General features: G+C 42.2%; 1 protein-coding gene across 2 annotated transcripts in view; it reads right to left on the bottom strand.

Moving 5' to 3' along the window:
• The window catches only part of CERS3 (ceramide synthase 3), a 105,172-nt gene that overhangs the window by 24,540 nt on the left and 53,969 nt on the right, over positions 1-26,663 (bottom strand). For both annotated transcript variants that reach the window (XM_021680647.1, XM_021680648.1), the window contains 4 exons: positions 26,524-26,616; positions 23,326-23,454; positions 19,786-19,892; positions 8,282-8,435 (listed from right to left, as the gene is read on the bottom strand). In XM_021680647.1, coding sequence (XP_021536322.1) covers positions 8,282-8,435; positions 19,786-19,892; positions 23,326-23,454; positions 26,524-26,616 — 483 coding nt within the window. The remainder of the gene's footprint in view (positions 1-8,281; positions 8,436-19,785; positions 19,893-23,325; positions 23,455-26,523; positions 26,617-26,663) is intronic.

The raw sequence follows: 26,663 nt of genomic DNA, 5'->3' as shown, positions 1-26,663 counted from the left end.
AACAGAACATGGATAACGCCATCTACATGGTAAGTCATTCAGACGCTAAAGCCCACATCCTAAATCAAAATGCAAGTGTTGTAAGGTTCATTTATTTTACCCATTATCTACAAACCAAATGGGTTTTCAGGAATAAGGTTTCTTTTATGCTACATAAAGCGCTCTGCTGAGACTTATGTAGAGGGGCAGGGGAAGGAACCACCGGAAGGGTGGGGCCACAGAAATTCATGGGGTATTAACAGAGACAGGGGACCTCTCCCCTACACATGCTTTTACCAATCTCTCTGGTCCAAGCACCCACTAATAACACTTTCACCTCCTGGTGTGAATGTGTAGATTTATTAATAAGCCATGAACTGTGCTCATCGCCTTGTCTAGGCTGATACAGAAACAGAAACTCAAGTTCCATATAAGATATCTGTAGGTGTACGTGTGTTAATGTGTTTGTGTGTGTGTCTATTTCACTACTAATAAAATGGAAAGTATCTGTTCCTTTCAGGAATATATAAAAATCAATTCCATTTTTGTGAAATGATTATTTATTATTTATTTATTTAGAGAGTGAGCGAATGAGTGGGGGGAGGGGCAGCAGGAGAGGGAGAGAGAGAAAATCTTAAGCAGACTCCATGCCCAGCATGGAGCCCAACACGGGGCTCAATCTCATGACCTTGAGATCATGACCTGAGCCAAAATCAAGAGTCTGACACTTAACCGACGGAGCCATCCCGGCGCCCCAAGGATTTTGTGAAATGTTTTTTAAAGCCAAGTATGAGAGATGTCAGAGCTTCTTTTATCTCTTTTTCCTTGGATCTTCCCCCATCCCTCACCTCCTTTTCAACTTCAGCGAGATATGACCAGTGGTTCAAGGAAACATCAGAGTCAACATTTGGGACGGAGGAAAGAAAGGGCAGGCTTTGAGTGCCCACTGCTACCCTCAAAGATGCTTTTGCAGGACAACTCTCATTTGAAAAGTTCCTTCCTTTTACAACGGCTTCCGCTGACTTCCTGCCCACCCAGTGACCTGACTAGTCAGGTACCTCCAAAGAACTAGTATTTTCAAAACCACTGTTAAGAAAGACACAAGACGGGGCACCTGGGTGGCTCAGTTGGTTAAGCGACTGCCTTCGGCTCAGGTCATGATCCTGGAGTCCTGGGATCGAGTCCCGCATCGGGCTCCCTGCTCAGCAGGGAGTCTGCTTCTCTCTCTGACCCTCCCCCATCTCATGTTCTCTGTCTCTCATTCTCTCTCTCTCTCGCAAAAACATAAAAAAATCTTAAAAAAAAAAAAAAGAAAGAAAGAAAGATGCAAAACAAGGGCGCCTGGGTGGCTCAGTTGGTTAAGCGACTGCCTTCGGCTCAGGTCATGATCCCAGGGTCCTGGGATCAAGTCCCACATCGGGCTCCCGGCTCAGCGGGGAGCCTGCTTCTCCCTCTGACCCTCTCCTCTCTCATGCTGTTTCTCTCTTGCTCGCTCTCTAATAAATAAATAAATAAAATCTTTAAAAAAAAAAAAAAGAAACACACAAGACAAGAAATTCAGGAGTATGCGCAAAGGGAACTAATACGTCATTAAGTAAGTATGGAAAATCATTTGCATAATTAAAAATTCACAGGAGATTGCGGAGAAGTGAGATTCACCACTTTTGAACAGTCACCCAGCAGCTGAAAGCTAGAAATAACAGTCCTCACTCGGCTGCTGGCCTCCAGCCACTGCCCGCACCTATTTCCAAAGGAACGGAGGATGGATTGAAGAAAACTGAAATACAATCTTGTTTGACTGATTTAAGAACACTAATATAATCTTTTTCCATCAGAGGCCCGTGTGCCCGGAAGGAAGAACGGAGAAGTCAGGCTATTTTCATCAGCAGGAAGAGGTGGCACAGTACCTGGACATGGGTACCCACTGTGACTGTCCTAACAGCAAGAAGAAACAGTTTGGAAGAAGATGCTAGAAGAATATCCAAATAGCTTGGGAAAGGCTATCGAACAACCCAGTATCTAAAGCAATGCCTGGATAATGTTATCCTGCTGTAGGAAAACAGACATTCACCGAAAAGGTCACTCCGTGGGTTCTGGTCGTGACTGGAGCAGCCTGAGGAAGCCCCTCTGTCCCGCGGAGCCTCCACTCCCCATCGGGCAGGTGAACCCCTCTTTCCAGTTCTGAGTTGCTTCCATCTCAAGATGTGAGTGTGAGGTCGGGTCTCCTCCCGCACATTCATCTAGGTGCCCTGGTTGGGCCTGGGGGTCTCTTAATGAGGCCTCTGGGTCCAGGGCAAAGCAACAGGAATTCTGCTGGAGGCAGGGAGCTGGGAAGAGGCCAGTTTGCTCAGTTTGCTATGTTTTCCTTCTGTTATTATCTTAGAGCCATGCAGACAGCTGCCGCTTCTACTTGACTTCTTTAAACAACTCCACACCTTCGAGTTTATAAAAACTTATGATTGTTTTAAGCCACAAAATCCCCTAATGGGGAGAGCCCTTGGGAGATTTTCTAGAGAGTGCCCTCTCCGAAGAGCTGGAATTCATGGATTACTGACAAGGTAACCATGACAAGGGAACAGAGCAGAGGCATGAAAAGATTATGAAGTTTGCAGTGAAAGAATATAGAAAAGCACATGCTGTGTGATTCTAATTATATAAGGTTTAAGAAAGTCGAGGGGTGGGAGCCTGGGTGGCTCAGTTGTTAAGCATCTGCCTTCGGCTGAGGTCGTGATCCCAGGGTCCTGGGATCGAGTCCCGCTTCAGGCTCCCTGCTCAGCAGGAAGCCTGCTTCTCCCTCTCCTACTGCCCCCTGCTTGTGTTCCCTCTCTCACTGTCTCTCTCTGTCAAATAAATAAATCTTTAAAAAAAAGAAAAGAAAAGAAAAGAAAGTCGAGGGGTGCCTGGGAGATACAGTCCATGAAACATTCGGCTCAGGTCATGCTCTCAGGGTCATGAGATCGAGCCCCATGTTGGGCTCCATGCTCAGCGTGGAATCTGCTTAAGACTCTCTCCCTCTCCCTGTGCCCCTCCAACTGCCCCCTGCTCTCTCTCTCTCTCACAAAATCAATCAATCTTTTGTTTTTTTTTAAAGAAAGTTGAAACTAATCTATGGGAATGGAAGTAAGAACAGTGGTTGCCAATGTGGGAATGGGTGATGACCAGACATAGGCACTAAGATCTTTATAGGGTCATGGAAATGTTCTACATTTTAACAGAGTAATGATTGCATGCTCTATACATTTATTAAAACTCACTGAACAGGAAACAAAAAGATGATGAAGTGTGTGAGAGCTGAGCCTACATCACACTAAACTCACACATGGAGAAACACAGATAAACATACACACATTAAATACATATCACTCATGTTTGGAGGACACAGAGCTACTGGGGAGGAAGAAGAGCACAGCGTTAGCAACATAGCCTGTGAAGTCTCGGGCTTTGCAGGCATGAAACCCACTCCTGTGTGACCTTGGGTAAGTCATGTAACTTCTTCACTCAGCCCCATCTCTTCCTCGGGGAAATAGCAGTTTTATGTACAAGTGAGCAGTACACTGTGGTGCAGTAGGAAGGCCTTGAGGAGGGGGGCCATGCTGTCCTGGTGGATATTCAGGGGTCTCTCCCAGTTCTGAAAGTCTATTTTGTGGCTCGGCTGAATGTACAGTGTGGAAGAATATTCAAATCTGGAATTCTTTAAACTGAGCAACTTTGCACAGTTACTTGTTACAAGTTTATAAACTCCACTGTTGTTTCTTCAATAGATTGTTAAAGCAGTTAACCTGTATAAATATTTGGAAATATAGAAATATAAACCGATAGCATTCTTTTTTTTTTTTTTTTTTTTTTTTTTTTTTTTTAAGATTTTATTTATTTATTCATGAGAGACAGAGAGAGAGAGGCAGAGGGAGAAGCAGGCTCCCAAGGAGCAGGAAGCCCGATGCGGGACTCGATCCCAGGACCCTGGGATCATGACCTGAGCCGAAGGCAGACGCTTAACCATCTGAGCCACCCAGGTGCCCAAACCGATAGCATTCTTAAAAAGATTTTACTTATTTGTTTGAGAGAGAGCAAGAGTGTGTGTGTGAGCATGCGAGAGCGAGTTGGGGGGAGTTAGGAGGTAGGGAGAGAGACAAGCAGATTCCCTGCTGAGCGCAAGCCCTGCACAAAGCTCGATCTCATGACCCTGAGATCATGACCTGAGCTGAAACCAAGAGTCATACATTTAACCGACTGAGCCACCCAGGTGCCCCAAACTGATAGCATTTTTATAATACTCTATTTTAACTGCCAGCCCTTGTGATATTTTTATCTCTTGTTCAGCAAAGGGCAGTTTTTAGATCCACTATTAACTACTAACAAAAGAGACCTGGAGGTTTGCTGGATGTTACAGATTTTGTATTTCTTCACTAACACACTGATATCTGAGAGAGTGTCAAAAAGGATCATCAGAATGTGAGTCACGCAAATTAACTGACTGAAGACAGCTTAACAAACGGTCATGGGCGCCCGTGGACGGACACCTGACTCAGCTGCAGCATTATCTAAGCAGAAGGGAGGGAGGGCATGACTGACGCCCAACTGCCAGGTGACCTGGAAGTCACAGCCTCTCTGTGACTTGCCACAAAGAACCTGAGTGAATAAGAATAATGGTAATGGCAGCCAACCTTCCCATGTGCTTGCTATGTGCCAGGTCCTGTTCTGATGGCTTTCTCCTACAAGGCGGGTGTTAATATCATCATCCCCAATTTACAGGTGGAGAAACTGAGGCAGTAAATGGAAGCAATATGCCTCAGATCACACAGCCAGCAAACGGGAAAGCCTGTACTCTTGGCTATTCCGGACTTTCTTTACTAGGAAGTGCTCTGAAACTGAAAAAAGAATTCCGAAACATTTTCTTATATTTTTAGAAAGTTCAGAAACAAGCTAAAGAATTTGTGCTGTGTTTTATTCCACTACCTTGATTACTCAAGTTGTTTATGGATTCTTTCTTACTCCGTGCCAGTTTTTTCAATCAATTTTCTGGCTATTTCAGATCAACAGTTAATTAGAAAAGGCAAAGTATTGCAAGCGAAGAGACTCACGTTAGAGCTTTGCCACAGACTTACTGTGCGAATTTGGGTTGAGGCCTCAGATTTCTCCCGATTTATGAGAAGGGTCCTCCTTTCTTTAGCTAAAAGAGTTGAGCATGTGTCAAGTGTCATCTGTGAACTTCAGAGACACTGCCTGTCCAGAGCAGATGGCTGGGGCAGGTTGCCAGGGGCTAGTCGTTCCATCCCAGCTCTGGGCTGTAATGGCTGCACGCTCAGCCCTGCCCTCCGTGTCTTGGCTGCACACCAGCCTGAGATGTCAAAGAGACATACTTGAGTTGGCCAGCACCCAGTGTGATATTTAGGAAGAAGAAAATAAAAGCGTAGGGATGATCACATTCTCTTAAGTAATACTAAACGAGAGCATGCCACCCTCCTAATTTCCTCTGAAAGCACTTCTCGTGTTTGCAAAGAGAATGACAAGACAAATATCTCAGCCCATCATACTTCCTGATGGGAGGTGTGAGCTGGGAGTCCCACACAAAATCCCCCCATTTTATAGGAACCAGCTCAGTTTCATCAGTGCCTGCTAACCACTATGTCAGAATCCTGAAATTATAGGGATATTGTTATTTTAAGGTATTAACAGAAGCAAATGGTAGAAGGTCCTCATTCGCCATAGGCACACAGTAACCCCACTGTTGAAGGAAAATAAGGTGTGGATATTTCAACAAGTGCTATTTTTAAGATGTATAGTCACTTTTGTCTTTCCAGTCTACCATGCAAATCTATGGAGACCAGAAAAAAGATTAATAAATAATCTTGTAACTTTCCACCCTGGTGTGATCTGTATTCATTTGCATCTTCGAAACTACTTCTTAAGGGCCTACCAGGCATAAGGAACTTAAAAAGACAAATTCCCAATCTCTGTTACAAGATTTGAAAGACATTTTAAGAGGCCTAAGAACTTCGGCAGTCCCATTTTCTAAATATCCAAGAACGCGTCACCTTAGTAACAATTGAGGCGTGTATATTAAATGCTAACGAGTTATTAAATAGAGTTGAAAACGGTTCGTTGTTCCTCTAAGAGTGTCAACTCCCGCCTTTATCTGTCTCCTCCCCTTCGCAATGCAACGGTGCCTTCAAATAGCATTCTTTAAAAGGCAGCTTTACGGCTTGGAGGAATAAGCTGATTTCACAGCCAGTTTTGCCACTGCTATGGAAAACAGAGTGCACATGCAAGCCAGCTGAAGTCATACGAACTGCAGGGATTAGGGCTGCGGGGGCCTCTACTACTGCTATCAAATGGCAATTGGAAACAGCTTTTCCAAAGTACGGCATGAGAAATCGGGAATTCCTGTCCACGGCTCCCCAACCCACTGGGTTTTTAATCAGGCCTGGTACAACCCATTAGAGATCAGAAATATGAACATGATGCTGCTAAAACCAAACAAGAGCATCCTCTGGTCTCCAAGTTTTGTTCAGCCTGGCTCCCTTCCAGCCTGTAATTATTGTCACTCACCAGTGATTAAGGGAACAGTTTCTGGCTAGGGAGACGGGCGCTCCAGGAAGGCTCGACCCAGGGGTGGGACAGGCTCAGTTCAGTGCCCTTCCTTCCCTCCAAGCCCTCGATGTGCAAAGGGTCTAACTGCTCGACTTTTTAACCTTATCGCACTCACTTCAACTTTATCAGTCACTCAGAGGTAAAATAACTTTTGCAGAGGTCATGAGAAAACTATTTAGAATATTAATAAGCTAGAACCATTCGATGAAAGCGTTTTTTCTTGGCACGCTGACTTTTTAAGGGAGGAGAGTCCGCTCCCAAGAAAGCAAGCTCAAGTCAGTCATTTAGTAAAACCAGCAAACAAAAACTACTTTCCGAATTTGGTTTGCGATCAATCCAGATGTAGCCCAACTCCCTATACCTCTGTCTAGATCTAGAAGCTAGGAGATGGTAGAAAACCCAGAGGTCAGTTATCATAATGTCCATTTCATTTGTCAATTCTTGAACAGTCATTTACCAAAGTAAGAAAATGAATTAATCTGACAGCTGATCAGAACATGAGCTTATCAGGTAAATTACCGCCATACCTGTTACATACGAGCCACTCCCTCTGATGATATAGTGTTGTGTATACATGGATGGTAGCACTTGAAAATGGGCCCGCTGTAACTTCCACCTCGAAAGATCCTTAATTAAAACTCCCTTAGAAGTATGATTTACTGACAAAGAAGGAGCTGTGATTTTTTTTTTTTTTTTTACTTGCCTTCAAGGCTCAAGTCAAATTCCATCCATTCGATAACGTTCCCTGGCCGGACCTTGAGTCAACTGGTTTCTGTCTTCCACAGCAAGTTTATGGGATGTCTCTTTAGCACAATATAGGTAGTTGCTAGTAGGTGAATATTCCCCCCCAGATGTTGGGTTGTTTCCCCAAAGGCAGTGATTTGTGTCTTACTCATTTCTGAAGCCCTCCTACCTTTGTTCTGGAATTAAAACCCAGAACAGAATTCAAAACAAACAAACAAAAAACCTCTATTGTCTAAAATGTATTATTAATATGTTACTATTTAGAGAAGAAGCTGTTTTCAGGAAAAAAGCATAGCCAATTGACGGACAATATTTCAGATGGTAGGAGAAGGCTCAGGGAGAGAGCATCACGTGCAAACTGGGTGCTCAGTGAAGGTAAACCTAAGGCTCTGAAATATTACTCCACTATCACAATAAAGCTTGTCTCAAACTAGAGCAAATTTAAACTCATTAGGACATTCTTTAAAAAGCAATAATCAGGGGGCGCCTGGGTGGCTCCGTCGGTTAAGCGTCTGCCTTGGGCTCAGGTCATGATCCCAGGGTCCTGGGATCGAGTCCCACATCGGGCTTCCTGCTCAGCAGGAGCCTGCTTCTCTCTCTCCTCCCCGCTCATGCTCTCTTCTCACTATCTCTGTCTGTCTCTCTCTCAAATAAATAAATAAAATCTTAAAAAATAAAAATAAAAAGCAACAATCAATTTTTGGATAAAAGTTTTATAAAAATGACTTGTCCTCTAACAAAAACAATTTCCTAAAAGCACCTTAGAGAACTTACCCTAAAGAAAAACATTTTAGGGTTTTACATTTTACATTTTAGATACATTTTTATCAGTCATGATCAAATCAAGGGAAAAAAAGGAATTCTAGTTAACTCCAAATTAACTAGAGCGTTCCATCGTCTGGGCATCACCTTCAATCTGTCAATGAAATTCACCTGCTAAGAGCAGCAAGACTCAGGCAGCCCTTACCTTCATGAATAAACATCTTCTGAGCATTTTCAGGATGAAGTAGCACCAGTAAAGGTGAAGGACTTGCAGGACCATGAGCTGGAGGTTGAGGAAGATGTATGAAAAGAAAGGCTCAAGATAATGCAGAGGCAGAATCAGGGTGCAATATAAAATCCTAAAAAAAAAACAGAGGAGAGCATTTCATTACACAGTACTAGTGAATTTTCAGTGGAAAAACAAATACTTTTTCTCTCAAGGCATACGACATTTATTTCATTTCTAACCATGCCCAGGAAATTCTCAAGGGAAGACAGTATGATAATATTACCTTTTATATCATTATTGGCGAGCTACAAAAAAAATATACAGTCTGCCTCTGGGGAGAAAAGTTAAAGCAAATGGAATTTTTACTGTCATGCTGACTACCCGGCAGTTTCTGTACCTGGATTTCCTCTTTGCAAACAGAAGAGCGTACACAACCCTACTCGGCTTCCCCGAGGTTTGTAGAACAAATAGGAAAATGCATGTTTACATGGGGTTATAATTGCCCTTATGACGCAACCTCATATATTTGGCAGCAAAGGTGAATGGGGAATTTTACAAAAGTAAATTTTCCAATAAAGGAGGCTTTTAAAGAAACAAAAACTCTATTATTACTTCCACTTTCTAAAGCAAACTGCATAACTATGGATTTCATGAACAGACTCACGGCCATCATTTTGAGCTGCCCCCGATGACCCAGAACGCACAGTGCCTTCAGATAACGACTGCTGAATGAAGGGCTCCCCTGTTCCCTTCCCAAACTTCATACACTACTATGATCTTAGAGTTCCTGGATTGGTTTGCTTGTTAGTGTATTATTCTAATTATAAAAGTAATCTATTCATGCAAAATAGGAAAAATAAGGAAAAAAATAGAGTTGCTCATAATACCACCAGGCTAAACAAATTATATTGGGGTTTTTGTGTATTATCTTCCGGTTTTTCCTATACATATTTAATTTTATTTTTTACATGAAAATATAGTAAAGCTGACTCTTTTTTTGGTGTTGTATGAATTATAATACATACAGAGATCTATGTAACCACCACCACGATCACGATCCAAAACCGTTCCATCATCTCAAAAAAAACCAACCAAACAAAAAAACCCTGTGCTCTCTCTTTCGAGTCCCACTCTCTCCCCGAGGCCTAGAACTTGGCAAACCCTCATCTGCTCTCTCTTTAATTTTGTGTTTTCAAGAAGGCCATATAAATGGGGTCACACGGTGTGTAAGCTTCGGAGACTGCCTTCTTTCACTCAACATGGTGCCTTTAAGTTGTTGTGGGCACCAAGAGCATGTTACTTTGGATTACGCAGTGGTAGCCCACTCTACGGACATCTCACACTTTGTGTTCCTACCCTTCCTTCAGAGAGCATTCGTGTTGTCTGCAGTGTTTGACCATTATGAATAGGTGTGTTATAAATAGTCACATACAGGTTTGTTTTTTTTTTTTTAAGATTTTATTTATTTGACAGAGAGAGACACAGCGAGAGAGGGAACACAAGCAGGGGGAGTGGGAGAGGGAGAAGCAGGCTTCCCGCGGAGCAGGGAGCCCGATGCGGGGCTCGATCCCAGGACCCTGGGATCATGACCCGAGCCGAAGGCAGACGCTTAACGACTGAGCCACCCAGGCGCCCCAGTCACATACAGGTTTTGTGTGACCATAATGGTTGGGTCTCACATATAAGGATACATCGAACTTCAAGAAACTGACAACCTGCTCTCCAGAGTGGTTGCTGTGTGGTCCCACCAGCCACGTATGAGGATGTCAACTGTTCCCCAGCCTCAGGGGCACTTGCTGTTGACCTTCAGAGATGTCTGCCACACGTGGGGTTTTATGTTCGACTCCACTTAGCATGGAATCAAAAAACAGTTTACACTGCTTGAACAACTCGGTGTATGTGGTTTTTCCCAAATGGAAGGCTATTTCTTTAGAAGTGCAGATTCCGAAATGTGAAATGACTGTTTCAAGGTGCACGTTAGTATGTACATTCAAGGTGTGTATTAAAACCTGTTAAGACTTTGCCAAACTATGTCCAAAATTATAACAATTTATAACACCTCTATATAACAAAGATAATGGCCGCTTATCCATTCCACTTATACAAATCTCTTCTAGACACTTAGGAATTATAGAAAAATATAAAGAGGTTAAGGAAAAATCACCTAACATCTCACAACTCGCACATAACCCACGACGTTTTGGTAAACATAATTGAAGTCATCCCTCCTAAAAATATATTCTTTAAGTTTTATGGTCCTTGTCCTTTTTTTGCCCCTTCCCCATGACCACATGATTTTTTATAACAGAAACACACTATGCATGTGATTTTTGTACCCTGCTTTTATGACTCAATAATATGCTACAGAGAGCTTTCCATGTCAATGAATATATCTATGTATCAGGGATCAGCAAACAGTTTCGGAAAGGGATGGATAATAAATATTTTAGGCCTCTGGGCCATTTGGTTTCTGTTGCAAATACTCAACTCTGTCACCATAGTGTAAGAGCAGCCATAGAAATACACCAGTTAGTGGGTGTTGCTGTGTGCCAGTAAAACTTTATTAACAAAAACAGTCAGTGGGCTGGATTTGGCCTGCGAGCCAGAGTTTGCCAAACCCTACTATATGCCAGGCTATGTAATACCTGCACAGAAATCTATGTATAGATATCATAATTTATTTAATCCCTTTTTGATAGATATTGATTTCCAAATTTTCATTATGTTATATAGAATACTGTAAGAATTACTTGTAAAGACATTTTGATAGAACCGTTTGATTATTTTCTTAGAATAGCTAAAGTCCTTAATAAAAAAGTATACTCATTTGACATTTTAGAATACATTGCTAGACTGCTTTCCAGCAAGACCATACCAATTTATTTTCTTATAATACGAAAAGTATATGAGAGTACCTGCTTCCTTAGACCAACATTGTACTTTGTCAGCATCTATCTAAAAGAACATCATGCTGTTTATATTTACATTTTTATTTCTTGTGAAGTGAATATATATGTATATACACTTATATTTTATTTGGTTATTTTGATTTATACTTTTGTGAACTGCTGCTTCATGGTATCTGTCCATTTTTCTATTGGGATGTGTACTTTTTCTATTGATTCATGAGTGCTCTTTACATATCAAGCATAACAACATTATTTTTTATCATATTAAATATCACTACATCATCTAATTCTTGTTCAACCTTGTTAATGATTTTTTTTTTGGCAGACTAACTTCTAAAACATTTTTGTAACCAAATATGTTGATTTTTGCCTTTCTACGTAGCCTCCACGGTATGCTTTAAAGGGCCTTCCTCACTTCCATCATTATAAAATATATTTTCCCATATTTTCTTAATATATTGTCTCTCCCACTTAAAGTCCTGGTTCTGTGTAGCCTTGATCCACTTCTCCGTGCATTTTCTCAATTGTAAAATGGAAGCAATGATTATCTACCCAATTCATTCAATAAGTGTTCATTGAGCACCTACCAAAGTGCTACCTGGAACTTTATAGGAGCCAGGAATATAGCAATGAATAAAACTGGCCCAAATCCCTAAAGCTGTAAGGCTTACATTCTGGTGCCTGCATTCACGGGGGTTTCAGGAAATAATAAGCCTCTTTGCCATTCTGATTTGCTGGATCTGTAAGCAATCATGTGCCTTATTCTGTACTCTCTCAGCCTACAATGCCCTTCCCCTTTTCAGCTGAAATTCTCTTCACCCATCAAAATATGGGCGCCTCTACAACGAAAGCTTCCTTGCTATTCTGATCGCCTCTGAATGTATGGCAATTCCTCTAGGCTCCCCCACTACCAACTCCTTGAGAGCATTTGGCCTGATTCATCCTGCCTTGCGGTCATACTTGCTCGTACAAGTTCACTCTTCACTAGCGGCAAGCTTTCCGAAGGCAACAGCCATGATGTCTTCCTCTCTGTATCCTCCCTTCCCCTGTTCAGGGGCCTTGCTCCTTACTAGGTCCCCTATTAGGAATTTGTCAATATCAAAAGTAACAAAGGAAACAATTCGAAAGCATCTCCTTTATAGATTCTACCAGAGAATGTGAAAAATGACCTAAACATGTAATTACTCATTGTGATCCATACAAAGGAAACAAAACAAAACAAAACAGGGGGGTGGGTATTGCTGAACTGAGATTTCTCTATTCTTGCAGTTCAAGGGAAGACACAGAAAAGAGGGTTCTGGTTGGAAGGGACCACAGGTGGGAGGCATTGTAGAGAAGTTAAGGGCTAAGATGAGACAGATGTAGCTGAAGGGAGAGGAGTGGCAGGGAGAGGGGGTATAAGATGCAGGTGCAGAGGTGAAAGGAGGCATCTGCTGTCGGCTTTGCAAGTCCCGGCATCGGGGAAGCTTTGCTGGTTTTAGAAAGGGGAGTGGTACACCCGGCCTAGCCTCGTCAGAGCAGAGTTCCGGGGCTGAGGCCACTTTTCTTGCCTTGTAACCTGCACACAAGTCACTGAACCTCCTGGTCCTTGGACAGGGTGGAAGTCACCCCGCCCCATGCCTGGGAGGCTCCAGGGGGACACACAGGCAGCTTTGCCAACCGTAGCATCCTAGAAATGGAAGAGACCACCATTAAAATGCAGATGCCTCCAGAGAGAGCGGAGCTACTGCCGCGAGGGCAGAGGAAAGGCGTGGGCTCTGGGGCAGGCTAGATGAGGATCACGGCTCGCCTGCTGTCTGCAGCAAGTGACATAAGCTCTCTGGGCCTCCGTTTCTCCTGCAAAATGAAAACACCACCACTCCCTCCATCAAGTTGTTGTGAGGGCTAAATGAGTTGACAAACGGGAAGAGCTTCGCATACAGGAAGCACTGGAAAAATGGTAGTTCTGACTATTGCCGTGACTCCCACTATGACGACGCCCTCTTCCACCCACCCCTTCCTCCTGCAGAGGGCTTCCGTTCACACTACAGGGAGAGCAACACCCAGGGGAGCGTGCAGCTGAACTGCCTGGAGCTTCTGCTTTGGGAAAGGAGGGGGAAGCCCCTCGGGAGGGGGAGAGGAGCTACGGAGGAGGGGGGACCCTGTGCTGCCCGGAACGTTCTGCGCAGGAGGACAGAGGGGACCAAAGTGGAGAGGAGCTGTGAAGTGGGTGGCCGGTGTGGCCCCAGGGACAGCAGGTCTGGGGGCTGCAGTTACTCGGCCAGGACCTCTTTCTATCTGTGTCCTCTCTAAAGGACGGTCCAGCTTCTCAATCCCAATTCTTCTCTTCCTTTGCTAAAAGGAGAGTGGGAAGAAGGGAAAAATAAACATCTCTGTCCTTCTCAATTTTGTCCCGAACATGCGTGTGTCTCATGTGCAGGCAGACACATGAACACACAAACCCCTGTTTCCCTTCCGGGCTACATGGAATTTCTCTTTTCACAGAGGATGCTCAGAGACTGCCATGCTCCTGGATTCCTGAAGCCACTCTGCTCCGTCCACTGGCCTTTAATCTGTTCCAACAGATGCACTACGACCGTGACCCTGGATTGTGAACCTCGGCCTTTTCCCTCTTTGGTTTGCATTCCCACCTTCCCTCTAGCAATCACTAGAATTTCAGTGGTTTGAAAAAATCACATTGTTGGTTTAAACAGTAGCTGGATTTGCTGGGCTAGATAAGGCAGCCAATAAAAGTTGCATTTTCCTAATGAAAACTGGAAGGTGAAGGTCCTTTTCTCTCGCTAATTGCAGGTGCGAGCATTAAGCCTTTTCAGGATAACAAAGACTGGTTCTACTGGTGAGTAATTGCTTACCTTTTATTTCAGGGATGTCTTATATTTCAAAGTGACTGTGTAGTTGAAGGAAATTTAATAAATACTTAGGGAAGACAAATTATGCCTGCTTTCAGTCGTCCGATTTACTAATTTAATTTGAAACATATCTGTTCTGTGTTTCAGATGCCCCGTTTCTAGTCTTGGTTCTTTCATAACTAGCTGTGTGATCCTGGAAATATCTTAACTCCTCACCTGGAATACAAATAGGGGGTCTAAATGCTACAACAATGCTGATGACCTGAGACACAGAAGGGGTAAGGAGCTGTTCCAGGTGAATGACAACTGAAGGCCAAATATGATCCTGGGCCACATCCAGTAGGAGGGAAAAAAAACCATAAAAGGCATTATTGGATCAATGGACAAAATTGAAACATGGATGGTAGATTGCTACATTTCTGGAAATGGAGAACTATACTGTGATCCTGTAAAAGGATCCGCTTGTTCTTGGGAAGGACATAGTGAAGAACTGAAGACTAAAAGGATGTGATGTTTGCAACTTTCAAATGATTCAGAAAAAAATATGTAGATTCATATATGCATATGTGTGTGTGTGTGTGTACGTGTGTGTTGAGAGAGTGAGAGGGATGAGAGAGAAGAACAGGAATGAGAAAGCAAACAGGGCACAATACCAACTAGTAAATCGGGGTGAAGGTAATACATTAAAGTTCTTTGTAATATACTTGAAATTATCCTATACGCTTGAAATTATTCCCAAATAAGTAAATGAATAAAGGGGTTGGGCAAAATTCTGTGTAAGGTCCATTATCCTAAAGTATTATGATTTGAAGAAGGGTGATTGTTGGAGCTGTCCTTTACTCATTTATGAACAGCCGAAGTAATGAGCATGAGGGGTGCAAGGGAAGGAGCTCCTGTGAGGGCACACTGTCGAACGAGACATTGAACAAACACAGGCGGTGAAATTCATTGTCTCTTACACAAGGCGTGAAACTGGAAAGTCTAGTTCTGAGATACACACCTGCAGTGGTGGCTCAAGGGAGCGCCCCAGTTCCAAGAGACCCACTCTCAAATTGCACGAGCCCTTCCTTTCCTCTGGTGGCTGTGTGTAAGGCACTGTGCCATCCCATGAGGGCATGGAAGCCCACCATGGCACCATGACACCCAGGCTCCAGGCCTTATGAGGGTGGGTCCATTGTGTCCTTACTCTTGTTTCCCCTCTGATGAATGTCAGCTAAGAGCACTGCTGTATGCTTCTAGCTTTGTCTTGTCTTTTCTTAAAACTGCCCTCTCTCTGATAGCCATTCCAGGTACTCATATGGTCACATCACCCACAGAATTCCTTTTTACCTGAGGCTTCCCACGGTACTGCTTCTCTATGCCAGTGAGAGCCAGATCCTCAAAAGCTAAAGCCTGGAATCCAGTGAACCAGTGGTGGGGCATATAAAGCTACCATAAGCATATGTACCCTTGCAGGTAAGGAAGTTCCTTATTTGAATATTATTCACCATTGGAAAATTTTTTTGAACATCCAAAACACAGGTCAGTATTAATCATCTTCAAATATATGGACAAGGTAGTTGATAAAAAGATCTCTTCTACTGCCCTTATGAACTCCTCCCGCAGGGTAGAACTGTGTCTCATTCATCCGGTGTATTCCTCACAACATCTAGGTGCAATGAGTTCAAGAAACGAAGCAGTGAGCCGGCACCACCCCCTGTAAACTTCAGTTGAGACAGAATGCTCCTTTCCTTCAGCGCATCAGCCTGGACTAAATTGTTATCTGTCCTTGCGGTTTATGAAAGAAACTGTCAAGAGTCGGCGGAGTTGTTTACCTGAACTTAGGAAGGTCTTTCTAGCCTCGTGATTCCTTGGCAGTATTTGTATAATATTCAAATAAATGGATACATCCAATAATTCAAAAGCAGAGAAGCCATTATTTTAAAACAACAACTGCGGGCGCCTGGGTGGCTCAGTTGGTTAAGCATCTGCCTTCAGCTCAGGTCATGATCCCAGGGTCCTGGGATCGAGTCCCGCATCAGGCCCCCTGCTCAGTGGAGAGTCCACTTCTCAATCTGCCCCTCCCCCCGCTCATGCGCTCTCCTCTCTCTCACTCTCTCCCCCTCTCGCAAAAATAAACAAATAAATCTTAAAAAATAAAATAAAATAAAACACTTGGGAATACCATGTAAAAAATATAAGCCTGAGATTTGAATGCTTTTGAATAAAAATACAAACAAATGAGGTAACCAGGCAATTAGATTAAAGTAATTTAGCCCAGGCCAATTGGAATTCTTGCCTGATGTTGAGAGGAACAATATTATAAAAAAAACATGTAATTACCACTTGCTGACACTGATTGAGTGAGAATTGGCTAAACAAGATTTCTGAGAAAAGCAGAAGGAGAGAAGAGGGGACACAGTTGTACCCACACAAAAGAAACTCATCAGAGAAAAGCAAATATGCTCGAGGCTAGGAAAAACGAAGGGAAAGTAAAAGAAAGGGAAAGGCAAGTGTAATGTACAAGTTCTGGTTCTTTCTCTCACAGTTTCCAGATAAATTTCAGATGGGTCAAGGCTTCTCCCCACTCACCCCTTCATCGTACCACAAAATGTGCAACAAATGCAGTTGCGAGGAACAGAGCGATTGGATAGCCTGCTGCCTCCCACAGCACCTCAAAAATGTCTGAACCTTGAATGAGGTCTATCATCTGCACATCGTTTGGTCCAAGTAAATTCCCCCCAAAACTGAACTAATAAAATATCCTTGAAAAATGAATCGACACTTACACATTTTAGACAGATGGTTGGAGCCAGGCTAACAACAAGGAACTGACTTTTCCTCTTTGGCACCACAAGATGATTGTGTAACACGTTCAAATTGATGGGAACACTATTTAAGCCAGGATAACACACCGCAACGGAGTCTTTCAAAAACCATCGAGAATCAATCTCTCAAACTTCCAATAGCTTGGTGAGGCTTTCCTCAGCCTTCCAAACAATGAGGACTAGTCAACGTCAGTGCAGAAAAATTTTTACCAGCAAAAAAATTTTTACAATCCAGTCTGTTAATACTGGTTTATTTGCAATCCAACTTCCTGAAGACAGCAAACAGTGGTATGGGCTGCCCTCTGCAGTGGGCTGGTGAATTCAGCAAAGTATCAAGATCAAGAAAATGCCAAATGCATGCAACTAACTCTTCTTGAAATCCAGAAATGCTGACAAGAGAGCGACTTCTTAAATCTAGGATTTTTAAAATCAAGGGTGTGTGGGAAAGTAACACACCACCTCCACAATCACTCAACCCCAATACGATGTTTGGTTGTTTTCTGGGGAGGAGTAAGCTTGCTTGTTGATTTAAGACATCATGGGAATGTCTGAGGTTAATGTCCTTCATTGCTAAATCAAAAGCCAACCATAGCAGCAAGACTGTGAAGCTTCTCAGAGAGTTCCCTGGACCGAGAGCTTCCATGGTGTATGTTTTTAAATATGCCCACGAATTCTTTGAAACTACTCCTGTGGAGAAATGGAGTCTAAATTTTCCTTTCCTCAAATATGACCTGGCCTTGGTCACCTGGATCCAATGAAGAAAATGAGATTGGAAGTGGCATAATGTGACTTCTGCAGGTGGGTTATAAAATGAGACACAGCATCTGCCTAGCTCTCTTATGAGCTGCTCACCCTTGAAATCCAGCTGCCATGCTATGGGGAGGTCAGGCCCTGTGTAGGTATTCCAGCTGACAGGCCCAGCTGAGGTCTCAACCAACAATCAACATCAACCAGTTGATTTTATATGTGTTACTTCAACCATGTGGGGTGAGGAAGTCTTCAAGAAAATTCCCAACTCTGGCCACATCTGACTGTAACCACAATAGAGACCCTAGGTGAAAACCACCAACTCACTGAGGCCGGTCAACTTCCAAAACCATAAGCCATAATAATAATCAATAAACATTGTTGTTTTAAGAGAGAGGTCTGCAGACTAAGGCCTGGTGATAAAATCTGGCCTGCAACCTGTTTTTCTACAGCCTGTGAGCTCAGCTGGGCTTGGTACATTTTTAAAGGGTTGTAAAAGAAAAAAACAAAGCAAAGAATAATATGTGACAGAGACCATATGTAGCCCTTAAAGCTGAAAATAGCTATTCTGTGGCCTTTTACAAAAAAACCTTGTCCAACACTGTCATATCAGTTTCAGATGGTTTATTATGTAGCAACAGATAACCGGAACACATGGTACTTTTGGAACATAAGAAGAGGCCATTGATAGGCAAATGCTGGATTTACAGCATCATAAAAGTCACACTGAAAAGCCACAACTCAAATATTACCTGAAAGTCAATACTATTCTATCAATAACTGCTATCATACAATATTATCTTTTCACAAACACATTGCCTCAACCAAAGCAAAAGTGGGGGTAATGTGATTCATCAACCAAGGAGAGTATTTTAAACGTGTGTCTCAGATTTGATTCTAAATTAAATTTCAAATTCTTGGAGACTTATTAAAAACTTTAATAAATGTAGCTGGCATTTGCCAAGTCCTTACTATTTTCCAGACACTATTCTGCACTATTTCATACGTATTACTTCATTTAAGCCTTGTGACAGCAATTACTTCCATTTCACAGACGAGGAAACTGAGACCAGGGAAATGATCTAACATGTCCAAGATTACACAGGTAGTAAGTGTGGAGCCGGGATTTGAATCTAGGTCTGACTTGCATCCACGAACTTAATCACTACACTCTGCTGCTCCTCTCCAGAAAATGTCTAAGTAAGACATCGGTCTTGGTTTAAGGATGTAGCTGGCTTCATAGGGAGGGCAGCACCCACTGACCTCTCTGACCAGACTTCCCTGCAGGCTAGTCAAGGGTGCTGTCCACCCAGTAGGAATCAGGTCTGGAACCTGGGTCCCCTTGTCTTTCCCCTGGAACCCAGGATCTTCGGCAACACCAACCCTACTTTCCTGTTGAGAGGATCTGAAACTCTTAGACCAGCCCCAAATAATGGTTCATTATAAGTTCTTTCTCCCAAACTATCAAAGACTTCCTCACACTTTTCCTCCGGTTCCGATCAATCAACCCATGGAAAATTATGCTTGCCAAAGGGATGACTGTCAGAGGAGACACAATGTGGGTTCTTCATTGCCAGCCCTTGGCTAAACAAAATCAACAGGCTGATCAAGAGTCAATCAATATTAAAAGGATATCCAGACCATTGTTAAGACTAGTGATCATGGAAAATGAAATCAGTATCAGTTTTCTCATCTGTGAAATAAGAGTGATAATACCTATCTTTATGATTTGTTGTATAGACTGGAACCAAGATATACAAAGGGCCTAATCCAGTGTCTGGCATTCAATTAATGGTGGCTATAATTACTATATTTTTAACATAGAACATGCCTCTCTTTCAAAGAGCTGGTGACTGGCCAATGACATTTCAATGAATAACTGGAAAAGCTGTTAAACACAAAGATCCACATTCATGAAACGAGACCTAGAGTAAGAGTTGCTGCTTACCCATTGGGTTACACATTTTCCACCTCCCTTTATCATAAGCCTTTTCCACATTGGAAGGTGTTGTTTTAATTATTTATAAAAATGGCCCCCTCCCACTATTTTCTCTGACTGAACTTGGCACAAACAACTGAAGACCAATGTAAGAAAGAGACTTCAACAACGTGCCAAGGCCGCCTCAGCACGGTGCCCAAAGGCATGGCCCAGCCCCTTGTCTACTCACCAGAAGGGAAAGATAATGAGGCGGCTGATGAAAAATATGGTAGAGAAGATGAGAAACAGGGCGTTACAGGTTTGCTTCCATCCGGCATAAGAAAACATCTTAGCAGACTGAAAACAAAGAAAGCAATTGCATTCAGATAACGTGATATTAGAATAAAACTCTGAAATTAAATATTTATAAATGAAATGATACGATGTCTGGGATTTGGTTCAAAGTGGTCTGTGTAGGGGGGGTGGGGGAGAGGGATGGATGGGGAAATTAACGAAATGAGGTTGGCCATACTGATAACTGGTAACGCTGGAGGATGGGCCACTGGGTCCATTATGCTCTTCTCTTTGTCATACGTTTGAAATTTGCCATAATAGAATGTTTAAAAAAAGATATCTTCAAATGACTTTATTTATTTATTTACTTATTTGTTCAAATGACTTTAATACTACTCCTGTCCTTCACAAGCACTACAAGTTAGCACAATGTATGCTAGCATGCATTTTATTGGGGCACCTGTTTATTTTCTCCATTTAACTGATTGGAGAGCTGGACCGGAGAAAGGTTGAGCTGTGAGTGAAGTCCTGGGCTGGGCTAGGCTGCGCACGTTGCAATCAAGGCAGCTGACAGAAGGGGCAGAGTGAGGAGGCTGCTCTGGGGGCCCTGTCCTGGTTGAAACAAAGTTGCAAGCACTCGATTTTTCTCCATTTACTTTATGCTAGTCTACACTGCCCGTATGATCTATATTGAAGAAAAGGAATTACATAGTCTTTAATGTGGTAGTAGAAGGTTAATTGATGAGAATTCTCTCTTGCATTATCTAGTGGAGCCCAAGGCTGCATGGAAAGTGTCTGGACTTGGGGGTGGTGGGAGGTGGGTAGGAGTTGATGAGTGTAGGTCATCCCTCCAGAAGCGTGGCTCAGGTCAGGGTGGTTTCGGGACTGAAATTGGCCCAGAAGCTCAAAGCCACTCTAAAACAAGAGAGGCAGCCTATCTACGCTTCGGGAAGGGTTTACATTGCATTTTCCATACTTCGCCATATTAACCGTGGGATAAGGATGGGATCAGAGTGTGGAGTGGCAGGGGGCCCAGAAGGGAACAGCCTCAAATGCTGAGGTGGAAAGCTAGTCTGCCAAGGGGGTGGGAGGTAGGTATGGGGAGATAGGCCAGAAATTTAGCGTGCCTGGAATGGAGTGAGAGTTGTTTGAAGAGTCAGAGGCCAGGCTAGGGGAGCTAGCTAGAGATGTGCATAGGCAGGAAGAGAGTGCACTTGTGAGGGCAAAGTAGCATTCCCTGGGGTAAATACACGCACAGCATATTCTGGGCTGTGCAAGGATGGAGATCCGACAGTCCCCTTGCTCCTTTGCTAAGCATGAGTCAGGATACTGCTCCAAGTGTTGGGTCCTGCATCCAAACTCGAACATGTGGAAAACCAGAGGATCAGGAAGATGCATGAAGAAGACAGGGGTTCCTTCTAAGTCAGAGTTGTGGATGTCAAGGCTGTTTTTCCTTGCAGAGAAAGAGCTAAAAAATGACCCACCAATTGTCTTGAGGAATATGAAAGATTAACAGTCACCATATTTAGGAGGGTCTAAACAGGGGCAAAAGTTGTACCATATCTGGGTTCATGCCGGAGAAGGCAATGCTAAAGCCAACTATTTGAGGAATCTGTGGATTAGGCATCTTTGGAGGTTATCAGAAATCAGCCCTATGCCACCACTTAATGTTGCTCTTCCCAGCTGGTGGAAGGTACTGGTCTTGCTCACTGAACCTCAGGTTAGATCATGGCTTGTGAATCAGGAGTGATTCATGATCGTTAACAACATGAGGCTGTTCTCATAGTTTATCCATGAAGGGACCTCTGAGTCTGACATTTCATTTTCCTTCTGTTTTTTGTTTTGTTTTTTTTTTTTCACCTAAGAACCTCAGAACATTTTCCAACAGTAATGAGCTAAACCTCACAATATACCCTAAGGGGTAGATATGACTTCTCATATTACCGCTGAGGACAGAAAACAAAGCATTAAGTGATTAGCCCAAGTCACCTAGGGAATTATAGCATGTCAGTGATGGGGTGGGGGAGGGTGGGCAGGGACAACCCAGAGCTTATCCCCAGTCTCCACATCTAACTGCCTTTTAACAACACAATGAAGCTGTTTTTGCAGTGGACACACACCAAAGGCTAGAGGGGTTAGAAGCAACAGAGTAGCATAAAATTCTTAAGTCATGACCAATGTGGTCTTAATTTACAGGCAGGGTTACTGAGATATGATCAGAGGAGGAGGTAATTATAACAGATATGGCTACATTCAGACAGCAACACATGGGAAAACTGGCACAATTCCTCTGCTAAGCCATTTGCTGCCCCGAATAATCTTGACCTTTGGAAGGGGATTTACATGTCTAATGGCATTTACACAGAAGAAACAAAATTCTGTACACATCTAGTATTTTAACAGTAACCAGTTGCTTTGAAATGGTTTCCAATGACTTCTGGTTACATCTAGAATAGGGTTTAGCAAACTACCATCCAGCCTATGGGCTAAAGCTGGTCACCCTTTAAGGATGGGTTTTACATTTTTAGAGGGGTACAAGAAAAGAAAGAGCAAACAATCAGAAAAGAAGAATATAGGGCAAGAGATCCTATGTTGCCCACAGAGCTAGATTTACTATCTGGCCCTTCACCAAAAAGTTTGGTGAACCTTGATCTAGAAGAACAAGATCCTATCAAATTGAATTTCTCCCATACCAACTTATATTCAGCTATCAGCCGTTCAAGAGGCAATCCTGAACATGAGATGGGTTAGCATCCTTTTCCTCAGCTCCATTAGAAATGAAAGTATTTAGAGGACAAACTCCTGGCTCTGGGAAATGTGGCCCTAAGTACAGCAGGAGAGCTGGCAGGCAAGAGAGCTGTTGGGTCACTGCCTCAGGGCAAACAGGGACCAATAGGAACAGAGACAAGTAGAGAAAACAATCCTAATTTGCTTTGTTTCTCATGTTTTGTGTTGTTTGGGACTAGGAAGGCTCTTGTTTTAATGTCCTCTGCTCCAAAACATTCCTTCCTTAGAAAATAAATGTCATTTGAATAAACATCAGCTCTCATTCTTTAAAGCTGGAGGAGGATCAGTGTGGGGCCAGTGCAAGCATCCAATGGGTATTTGGCTTTGGCTTAAGTAAATATATGGTACCATCCAACATTAAGAATCCATAATGCCACAAATCCACATTTTCCTTTTAAAAGATTAGAGTTCATTCCTTCCTCAAATATCTCAACTTACTTCCTGAGCTAGTATCTGCATGCAACTTTTACAAGTGGAATCCCATGGGTTAACATCTCTCAAGTACCATGGAGAAGACTGGAAACTAAACAGTACAAGGTTTCGTTTCTCTAAGCTTGAAGGATCTGAGGACCCAGAGACATGCTTGGACTTTGGGTGTTTTCAGGACGGAGAGCCCTGCTAAATCACTCACAGACCATTCTTCCTGCGAGGAGTCCCAGAAACTCAGGACATGGTATTGTTACTACTTTTTTTAACGGCAAACGTTTACCTCCAGCCAAATGTCAGCCACATCATGCACAATCATCACGAGGGTCCCACTGCGAATATAATTAGCACACCAAGAGAAGCTCATCAAGCTAATAGCAGCCAGGTGGTGGATGACATGAGCTAGAAAATCCTACACAACGAGAAGAAAATGGAAGCTATTAAGCAAACGCAATTATTTTCTAATCACTGGAAGAGCTAACAACAACAACAATAATAATATTGTTTAAAAACCAACAACTTACATCTGAATGTTTTGAAATTTGTAAAATGCTTTCACTTTGATTCTTAAACAAAATCCTTGTGAGGGAACTAACACATATTACCCTCACTGATGAAGTCACTTAACTTTGGGACAGCTTTGAATAGTTGTCATCTAAATCCTAACATCTGCTCTTCTTTCCACTGCCCCACACTGGATATATGTACACACGCCCGCACACACACACACACACACAACTATATACATACACACACATTCCTGTGTATATTTACATTTATCCTTTACTCCCTAATTCCAAAAAGGAAAAAAGACAGATATACAATATAATAAAATTACACAACCATTAAAATAAGAGTTACCACATATGAAACAAGTAACAAATGTAAGTGCAATATTACCAACCCTGAGCTAAAGAAAGCTACCACAATCGAACATAAAAACTTAAATGTTTTCTGCCAACAAAATATACAAATGGCCAACAACTACACAAAAAGACACTCGACCCTCATTAGTTGTCAGGAAAATGTAAATCAAAACCACCATGAGATACCACTTCATCCCCACTAGGATAGCTATAACAAAAATGATGGACTATCACAAGTGTTGGCAAGGACGTGGAGAAACTGGAATGCTTATATGTTGCTGGTAGGAATGTAAAATGGTGCAGCATCTTTGGCAGTTGCCCAAAAGGTTAAATATAGGATTATCATATAGCCCAGCAATTCTACTGAAATAAAAATACATCCATGCAAAAAACTTGTAGATGAATGTTCATAACACCATTATTCCTAAGAGACAAAAAAGAAAACATCCCAAATAGCCATCAAGTAATAAATAGATAAATAGAATACAGTATATCCAAACCATGGACAATTATTTAGCACTAAAAAGGAATGAAGGATTGATACATGCTTCCACATGAATGAACCTCGAAAACATTATGTGAAGTGAAAGTGCCAGACACACAAAAAACCATATATTATGATTCAACTTATATGAAATATACAGAAGAGGCAAATCCATAGAGACAGAAAGTAGGTCAGTGGGTTGCCTAGGCCTGGGGAAGTTAGGAGAAATGGGGAGTGAGTGCAAAAAGGTACAGGATATCTTTTGGGGAGGTGACAAAAATATTCTAAAAATGACTGTGGTGATGAGTGCACAACTCTGTGGACATACTCAAAACCACTGAATTATACACTTTCGATGACTGCATTGTACAGTGTGCGGATACCTCAATAAAGATGTTTTAAAAAAACACTTAAAGATTTCAGTTTCCTCGTAGCCAAAGTAAAAGTGTAAACATGATACTACTAATAATAGCCCAACTTACTGAGCACTTATGGTATACCAGCTTAATCCTCACAACAACCAGAGAAGACAGAAGCTATTTTTAGCTCCATTTTACAGATGAGGAAATCAAGTTAGGGAGTTTAGCCAGCTAGCTTAAGAGGTTAGTGAGTGGTGAAGCCGGGGATTCAAACCTGGACGTTCCGACTCCAAAGCCTGTGCTTTACCCACCTTCCAAAAGTCTTATGTCTCTGAAAATATGTATTTACAAAATATAAGACATATATTTACATTTAATTTTTGAAAAGGTACCCTATGCACCTTATGTAATAAAGAGAAACCAACTACTGAAAAATCAGATGTGGGAGAAAGACAGGATCATTATAGCCTTGACCCACCTTAGTATATCTATGAAGACCTTCTAAAAAGCGATTATCTTCAATTCTCTCCCTTGAGAAAATGACTCAAATAATTACATTTTGATGTATTCTTAGTTAATGACAGTTCATCTACAGCTATTGCTGAGTTTTATGGAAAAGGAGATTATTTTTATCAGGTTTTTTCATAATATGTTCTTTTACTTACATTTTATAAGTTTTCTTTTAAGATCTCCTGTTGACTGCAGTTGATTGAGCCCCTTAGTGATGGATAGGGTGCACCATCAAGCACCCAAACATCACTTAATCAAGTCGGCTTGGTCTTATCTCCTTAATACTGAGTTCAACTTAGCTTTATTTATCACACAAATTTTGCCACAGACTGACTTTGTAAACAGAGTGTAGCATATGAGGTATATGCCAAGAGTATTTATCATTTGATCTGTGTTGCTAACATATATGATAAAATCTTGTGATTGCATTGAGAATCTAATATGGTTTTCTGCATCAGCAAACGGTTCCTAAAACACCTCACTTTGTTAACTCAGAGGATACATTTTTTTTTTTTAGCATGCCTGTGGCTCAATTTCCCTACATCTAAAGCAAAGCCAAGCATGCCCAAAGCAAAGTTTCCACATAAAGATCTTGGATGAATTAAGGACAACGTGTATTCAGTCTTTGAATACATCAAAGAATTACTATAAGGTGGTTTGTAATCAACTAAAAGATGTGGCTGCAGAATTAAAACTACTAGCACCTGTAATGAAGAACATCAAATGCCCGAACCCAAAGGGAAAAACAGACCACATAAAGGAGAGTTCTCTTCCTACTGAGCAAGAGTGGAACTTCCAAGTGAAAGTGTCTATGGTCTATAATGTTTCACTGCAAATACTTATTGAGGCACCAAAACATGAGCAAGTTTTGCACCATCCTATGTGCTATAAAATGCAAAAAGGCTATGAATTGAAACTAACATACATAAGAATACAATTTAAAGATTAGGATTGGGGGCAGGGGGGGTGACAATTTTTGAAAAAGTAGATAAAGTAGCTTTGTAAATAAGACTCTTACCTAAGGGTGCCTGGGTGGTGCAGTTGGTCAAGCGTTCGAGTCTTGGTTTCAGACTCTTGGTTTCAGCTGAGGTCATGATCTCAGGGTCCCGCAATCAAGCCCCACATCTGGCTCTATGCTCAGCACAGAGTCTGCTTAGGATTCTCTCTCCCTCTCCCTCTGCACACCCCTCCCCCTGCTTGCTCTCTCACGAGCTCTCTCTCTCTCAAATAAATAAAATCTTAAAAAAAAAAAAGATACTTACCTTCCTCTTGACATCAGAGCCAAGACTAAATATCAGAGACCAATAGAAACTCATCTCCAAAATATAGTACCAGTACTGGGATGGCAGCAAGGGCTGAGGAAAATGAGAGTATTCACTACTTTAGTATCACCGTATAAACA

This window comes from Neomonachus schauinslandi, chromosome 9 (genome assembly GCF_002201575.2).
Source record: "Neomonachus schauinslandi chromosome 9, ASM220157v2, whole genome shotgun sequence".
Lineage (NCBI taxonomy): Eukaryota > Metazoa > Chordata > Mammalia > Carnivora > Phocidae > Neomonachus > Neomonachus schauinslandi.
The sequence above is the reverse complement of the archived record's forward strand: the minus strand, read 5'-3'. Positions and strand labels throughout refer to the sequence as shown.